Here is a 7918-nt window from a genome sequence, read left to right as displayed (position 1 = left end):
TTGAGTTCTGGCAATTTTTGCTTGCGAGGGAGATCAGATAAGAGATGAAGAGGGGAAATTCAACATAGCTGTAGCTTTTATTTATCTCTGAATGATAGGCTTTTCCTGGACGAAGGTGGTGAGTCAAGAGAGAGTTCCACAGGATGCCCATTTTTTTTCAAGCTATTACATTTTAACTTTGTATTAACGCCCATCTCCCCCTCTAGATTGTTAGATGGTGATGGGCAAGGAATGTGTCTAACAACTCTGTTATACTGGACTCTCCCAAGTGCCTAGTATAGTGCTCTGCACACAGTCAGCGCTCAATAAATATCATTGATGATATTGGGATCAGCCTCCTCCTTGGGTGATATTCAATCAATCAGCTAACCAGAGGTATTTGAGTGCTAACTGGGTACAGAGGACGGTGCTAAACACTTGGGAGAGCTCTGTGGAGTTGGTAAACAGATTCTGAGGCCTCAAGGAGTTTACAGTCAAGTTGGGGAAACAATAAAATACATTTCAGGGGAGAGAAGCAACAGCGCATAAGGATATAATAATAATGGCATTTATGAAGTGCTTACGATGTGCAAAGCACTGTTCTAAGTGCTGGGGAGGTTACAAGGTGATCAAGTTGGACGTAAACTTGGAAGGAAGCAGCGTGGCTCAGTGGAAATAACCCGGGTTTTGGAGTCAGAGTTCATGGGTTCAAATCCCGGCTCTGCCAACTGTCAGCTGTGTGACTTTGGGCAAGTCACTTCACTTCTCTGTGCCTCAGTTACTTCATCTGTAAAATGGGGACGAAGACTGTGAGCCCCCCGTGGGACAACCCGATCACCTTGTAACCTCCCCAGCGCTTAGAACAGTGCTTGGCACATAGTAAGCACTTAATAAATGCCTTCATTATTATTATTATTATTATTATTATTATTATTATTATAAACTCTGAGGGGGAGAGTACCAAAGTGTTTTGTGGGTTTCAAACAGCTTGGGGATGGAGCACGGGGCCCGGGAATTGGAGGACCTGGGTTCTAATCCTGGCTCTGTCACATATCTGTTGTATGGCCTTGGGCAAGTCACTTAAACTTTTTGTGCTTCGTTTCCCTCATCTGTGAAACGGGGATCGAGACTATGAGCCCCATGTGGGAAATGGACTGTGTTCAACCTGATTATCTTGCATCCTCTCCAGTGTTTAGTACGATGCCTGGCACATAGTAAGTGCTTAACAAGTACCATTTTTTTTTAAAGAGGGAAATAGGGTGGGGAGATGAGATTAGTTTGGAAAGGCTTCCCCGAGGAGATGTGATTATAGTAGGGCTTTGAAGACAGGGAATGAGGTAGGGTGTTGGGTATAAAGAGGAAGGGAAGGTGATGGGTTGATATTCTTTTATTTAGTTTGGTAATCTGTGTGGAATTGGAGGCATCTCTTTCTGAGCGCTGGATGGTTGTTGTCCTGGGATTGGAGAAATCCACTGGGGGATAAATGTCAAGTGAAAAAATAAATTGCTATAATCCAAACACCTAAAATGTGCCTGTTGCTTTACAAGGCACAGGAAGAGATCGTTGTATAAGCTAATTCAGGTAAATATAGAACAAAGGACACTGGTTGAAAGTCAAGAAAAGGGTGGAGGAGGAGGAGTTGGAGAACAGATAAACAGTGGAAGGTTTGCCAAAGCAGCAGGTGCATTTTTTCAATAACCTGAACAGGAAAGCAAGCAAAACGTTCGCAGGGACAATTTTCTTTGTGTTTTATTTTAGTAGTTCAAGGCAAAAATCCCCAAACTGCCTTTTAGTTTGAAATGCAGAGCTAAGAAAGTTGAAAATGGATCTTGCTGAGAACAGTGCATCCTTTGAGAGACAGTTAATTGGGGCCCATAATCCTAAAGATTAGTATATTAGGACACCTTATTCTTACAGCAGAAAATGGAGAGCCTTGATAGAAAATTTGTTTGCCTGTAATTCCTTATAGGACAATATAGTTGCCTAGCTCCTAATCAATCAATAGTTTTTATTAGACATTTACTCTGTGCAGGGCACAGTTCTAAGTCTCTGAGGAAGTATGATAGTGTTGGTAAACACAATCCTTGACCTCAAATAATTCACAGTCTAGCAGGGGAGGTTTAATCAATCAGTGACATATATATATATATATATAGAGAGAGAGAGAGAGAGAGAGTGCTTATTGTTTGCAGAGCATTATACTAAGTGCTTTGGAGAATGCAAATCAATAGTCCACAGCAAAGCAGACCCATTCAATCAACAATATTTATTAAACACCACCTGCGAGCACAGCACTGTACTGAGTGTTTGAGAGAGTGCAATAGTATCAGTCAATGGTCTGTATTCATTCATTCAATTGCATTTATTGAGCGCTTACTGCCTGCAAAGCACTGTACTAAGCGCTTGGGAGCGTACAATACAACAACAAACAGACACATTCTTTGTCCACAACGAGCTCACAGTCTAGAGTGCTTAATGTGTCCACCAACTCTGCAGTAGTGTACTCTCCCAAGTGCATAGTACAGTACTCTGCACATAGTAATTGTTCAGTCAATACCAGTGATTGGGTGCAGAGCATTGGTCTAAGCACTTGGGAAAGTACAATAGAATTGGTAGACAAGGGGTTACAGTCCGATCATGGCCTTCAAGGAGCTTACAATTTAGCAGGGGAGGTAGGTACTAAAATACGTCTTGTCTTATTGCTATCGAGTCGTTTCCAACCCATAGCGACATCACCCTCGGCTTCAAGGCTGTCCATCACCTCGCCCCTCCTACCTCACCTCCCTTCTCTCCTTCTCCAGCCCAGCCCGCACCCTCCACTCCTCCGCCGCTAATCTCCTCACCGTACCTCGTTCTCGCCTGTCCCGCCATCGACCCCCGGCCCACGTCATCCCCCGGGCCTGGAATGCCCTCCCTCTGCCCATCCGCCAAGCTAGCTCTCTTCCTCCCTTCAAGGCCCTGCTGAGAGCTCACCTCCTCCAGGAGGCCTTCCCAGACTGAGCCCCTTCCTTCCTCTCCCCCTCGTCCCCCTCTCCATCCCCCCTTCTTGCCTCCTTCCCTTCCCCACAGCACCTGCATATATGTATATATGTTTGTACATATTTATTACTCTATTTATTTTACTTGTACATATCTATTCTATTTATTTTATTTTGTTAGTATGTTTGGTTTTGTTCTCTGTCTTCCCCTTTTAGACTGTGAGCCCATTGTTGGGTGGGGACTGTCTCTATATGTTGCCAATTTGTACTTCCCAAGCGCTTAGTACAGTGCTCTGCACATAGTAAGCGCTCAATAAATACGATTGATGACGATGATGATCTTTTCTCAGAACGCCTCGCTTTCCATCCACAGTCATTCTGGTAGTGTATCCATAAAGTTTTCTTGGTAAAAATACAGAAGTGGTTTACCATTGCCGTCTTCCACGCAGTAAACTCAAGTCTACACCCTCTACTCTCTTTTTATGCCGCTGCTGCCCAGCATGGGTGAGTTTTGACCTGTAGCAGATTGCCTTCCACTCGCTAGCCACTGCCCAAGCTAGGAATGGAACGGGTAGGACTCTGCTGGACTCTCCCTCCCATAGCCGAGACTGGAAACTCTCCAGGTGCAACTCTCAGAGGGGGAAAATGCAAGTAGGAGGGAGCAATAGAGAATACAGTTTGAGAATAAAGAATCAGTGATATTTACTGAGCACTTATTGTGCATGTGCAGAGCTTGGGAGAACATGATAGCGTTGTTAGATACACCCTCTTTCCTCAAGGACACTACAGTGTAGTGGAGACAGCGTTAAAATAAATGATGGACGAGGGCAGCAACAGAATATAAGGAGATGTACGTAAGCGTGTTGGAGTTGGGATGAGCATCAGAATGTTTGGGGGGTACAACCCCAAGTGCGTAGGTGACACAGAAGGAAGGGAGAAGAGTGTGGCGAGGTGGTTGTAACCACTCCGAGCATGGTGTGAAGTACCCAAGTGTCCACCCGTTCAGAGAAATCCTCCATAGACATCAGTAAAAATCAAACAGAAATAGAATAAGAATGAGAGAAGCAAGCTCTAGGTTGTCTTCCAGATACACATCCTGACTCTTAGGACCCTTGTGATTTTTCTGTCCCTGGGCACATTTTGGATATATGAATGTGTGAAACAGAGTAGTGGAGCAGCAACAGAGAGTGAAAGTCAGGAAACCACCAAACGCATGCAGGTGAGGACTGGCAATGAAGCTGAAACCTATCCTGGTTTCCCCTGAAACACAATGAATGCTTGGGCAACTTGCTTAGATGTCCATCGTCATAATAATTGGGGTATTCAGTGCTTATTGTGTGCCAGGCACTGTACTAAGACCTGGGATAGATACAAGGCAGTCGAGTTAGAATGTGAGTCCCACGTGGGACAGGGACAGTGTTTAAGCAGGAGGGAGAAGAGGGTTTTGGATCCCCATTTTCATTTGAGGAAAATGAGACACAGAGAAATTAAATGATTTTCTCAAGGTCACACAGGCAAGTGGCGGAGCCAGGATTAGACGTCATTAAATGGTATGACATTACCATGTGGGATGGAATCTCAATTTTCACAAATTACCAGACCCTCCTCTCCTCTCCCATCCCAGCAGTTCATTCTTTCATTCAATCATATTTATTGAGCACTTACTGTGTGCAGAGCATACGGTGCACACAGTAAATGCTTAGCAAATATGAAATTATTATTAATATTATCACTATGAGGCATTTTCTCTTTGGGAACATGGTCCTTGCTTGAACCTGTCTCAGTTTTACAGTTGATCCAGAGAGAAAAACCAGGTGGAATGGCCCAGGCATAATGAAATGTAGAGCTACAAGTGTGTTTGGGTCAGTGAGAGAGTGAGCACACCGCTCATACTTTATTTATCAGCATAATGGACACACTTACTAGTGTTTTTTAAATATACTTTATGCCTTAGTCACATCTTAAATATATCTGCAGGATATGAATAATTAAACAGATGTGGAAAGTGTTCAGTTTGGGGTAATGAAGTTGAAACTACAAACCTTAGCGTGGTCTCCCAGTGGGAATTTTCCCAGAACCAGGATTATAGGATTAGGTCCCCGATCTTAGCCATATAAATAGCTTCTGCATGGAAGAGCCTCACCTCCAGTAGGAGTTAAAACAGTTCATCCCAACACCTTCCCTAGAGTTCGACATGAAATCATGTTTCAGTTGAGCCAAAGGTAGAATGACGTTCCCAATCACTTTGTTTAAATGCAGGAGAGCTGCTCTTCATCCTTACCCTTCACTGGGCCAAAGAGGAAACTCAGACCTAAGAGGCCTCCTACAAAGCAGAAAGGTGACTCTGTCCATGAAAGTGGCCGCCAGCTTCAGCGCCAACCCAGGGAGCCCCTCGCTCCAAGGGACCTGGAAATCAAACTGCTGCGGATGGAGTGTGAGGAGCTCAAGGGCCGGCTCGAGTCGCTCAGGGTAAATACCTCCCATATCAATCAATCAATCGATCATATTTATTGAGCACTTACTGTGTGCACAGCACTGTACTAAGCGCTTGGGAAGTACAAGTCGGCAGCATAGAGAGACGGTCCCTACCCAACAGTGGGCTCACAGTCTAAAAGGGGGAGACAGAGAACAAAACCAAACATACTAAAAAAATAAAATAAATAGAATAGATATGTACAAGTAAAATAGAGTAATAAATATGTACAAACATATATACATATATACAGGTGCTGTGGGGAAGCGTTTAACAGATACCACAATTATTAATACGATTATTAGTACATCCACACAGACCACCACTCTTCGTACTTCCAAAGCCTTTTTAAAATCACATCCTCAACCAAGAGGTGCTACCCAATTAAGCCTTCATCTTCTCTCCCCCCTCCCTCTCCCTTCGGTGTCACTTACGCACTTTGAACTTTACCCTTAATTGATTTTAATGTCCGTCTCTCCCTCTAGACTGTAAACTCCCATACACCCCTGCCAGGTTGGTTCTCCTGTCTGAAAACTCTCTGGCCAAAGGAGACAACGTCAGGGAGGTTTTCAGAAGCTTTGGCGTTCTCCACTGAGGAGGCTTCTCCCCAGATATCTGCCCGACACTTTGTGTTGTGAAGGTGCAAAAGTAGACTGACTCCTGCAGAATTATAGATCAATCAGTGGTATTTACTGAATTGTCTCAGCTGCCCCTAGAGAAGCAGTGCGACCAAGTGGAAAGACCCAAGACCCGAGAATCAGGAGACATGGCTCGCTTCTAATCCCAGCTCATCAACTTGTCTGTTGTGTGACCGTGGGCTAGTTACTTCACAGTTCTGTGCCTCAGTTTTTTCCTCTGTAAAATGGGGATTAAATACCTGTTCTCCCTCTCACTTAGGCCGGGAGCTATATGTGTGACCTTGGACAAGTCGTTTGCCCACTAGACCATTCTACCCATCCATCTTTGTCTCAGGCAGAAACTTCTCACCATGGGTTTTAAGGCATACAGTCAGCTCTCTCTCCCCACCATTTTTTCCTCACTCCTTTCCCACTACAACCCAGCCCACACAATTTGCTCCTCTAATAGCAACCTACTCACTATGCCTCGCTCTCATCTCTCTCACCCTCAACCCCTTGGGCATGTCCTCCCTCAGGCCTGAAAATCCTTTCCTCTTCACATCTGGCAGACCACTGCTTTCCCCATTCTTAAAATCCGACAGAAGTTTCATCTCCAGGAAGCCCAATTAATCTCCCAACTCCCCATCCTGTTTTCCCTCCCTATTGCATCATCCATCAGTGGAAAGAGCACGGGCTTTGGAGTCAGAGGTCATGGGTTCAAATCCTGGCTCCGCCAACTGTCAGCTGTGTGACTTTGGGCAAGTCATTTAACTTCTCTGTGCCTCAGTTACCTCGTCTGTAAAATGGGGATTAAGACTGTGAGCCCCATGTGGGACAACCTGATCACCTTGTAACTTCCCCAGTGCTTAGAACAGTGCTTTGCATATAGTAAGTGCTTCATAAATGCCATTATTATCCGTCCACCTGAGTCCATACCTCTTAAGCACTTAGGTACTTACCCCATCCCTTTACCCCTTTATGTACATATTTTTAGTCTCAGTTTTCATTACTGTAATTTAGTTTAATGTTTGTCCTCCGTGCTAGACTGTAAGCTCCTTGAGGGTGGGGATCATATCAACTTCACTGTTGTACCCTCCCAATCATTCAGACCAGGGCTCCTCACACATTTCAGGGCTCAATAAATGCCATTGATTGACTGGGAGAGGAGAACTAATGAATCATCAATTTGCAAACGTTTGGAGGGAGTTCTCTATAAACAAGAGAAAAGCATTAAACATTCATTAGCAAAATAGCTGTTTGTCTTAAAATCCCCCAAATGTAACTGGCAGATGAAAGCTGATGTTTTGAAAGTTGCACTGGGTGGTCAAACTCAGCCTTCAATCAGCATCACACAGGTGCGGATTGAATATCCTGCCCTTTGTCTTTGGGACAGTGATTTTATAAATCCCTGAAAAGGTTCCCAAGTGCTGTAAAAATCCCCATAGCATTAATATTAATGTCTGTCTCCCCCTCTAGACTGTAAGCTTATTGTGGACACGGAATGTGTCTGTTATGTTGTACTCTCCCAAGTGCTTAGTACAGTGCTCTGCACACAGTAAGCGCTCAATTGACTCTCATGGGAAAAAGAAAAAACAGGCATTGTAAGCAAAATAATGATAAACTGAAAAAAAGAAGATTTCTGTGACTTGTATACTTGAACATTATGTACAAGAACTGTTAAAACATGGGAACTAGTCCATGAAGTGTATTTTGTTTCCTTTATTCCTCTCTGCAAATATTTTCACTCCCTTATTCAGTCACTAAAAGTGGCAAAACAAAACCAACCCTAACACTATAAAAGAACTGCCTGCTACCCTCCCCATCTGCCCTGTCAGTAAGAAAAGAGGAGAGATGAGACAGAGAGGGTAGTT

The 7918-nt window shown here is 44.1% G+C and overlaps 1 protein-coding gene across 13 annotated transcripts in view; it reads left to right on the top strand.

Annotated features, from left to right (window-relative positions):
• Positions 1-7918, top strand: part of RIMBP2 (RIMS binding protein 2) — a 440277-nt gene that overhangs the window by 39815 nt on the left and 392544 nt on the right. For 12 of the 13 annotated variants that reach the window (XM_038762556.1, XM_038762559.1, XM_038762555.1 and 9 more), the window contains exon 3: positions 5217-5426. The exons of the other annotated variant lie outside the window; for it this stretch is intronic. In XM_038762556.1, coding sequence (XP_038618484.1) covers positions 5217-5426 — 210 coding nt within the window. The remainder of the gene's footprint in view (positions 1-5216; positions 5427-7918) is intronic. 13 annotated transcript variants of the gene reach the window in all.

Source organism: Tachyglossus aculeatus, chromosome 21, assembly GCF_015852505.1.
Source record: "Tachyglossus aculeatus isolate mTacAcu1 chromosome 21, mTacAcu1.pri, whole genome shotgun sequence".
Lineage (NCBI taxonomy): Eukaryota > Metazoa > Chordata > Mammalia > Monotremata > Tachyglossidae > Tachyglossus > Tachyglossus aculeatus.
Note: the sequence above shows the minus strand (reverse complement) of the source record. Positions and strands in the feature narration are given on the sequence as shown.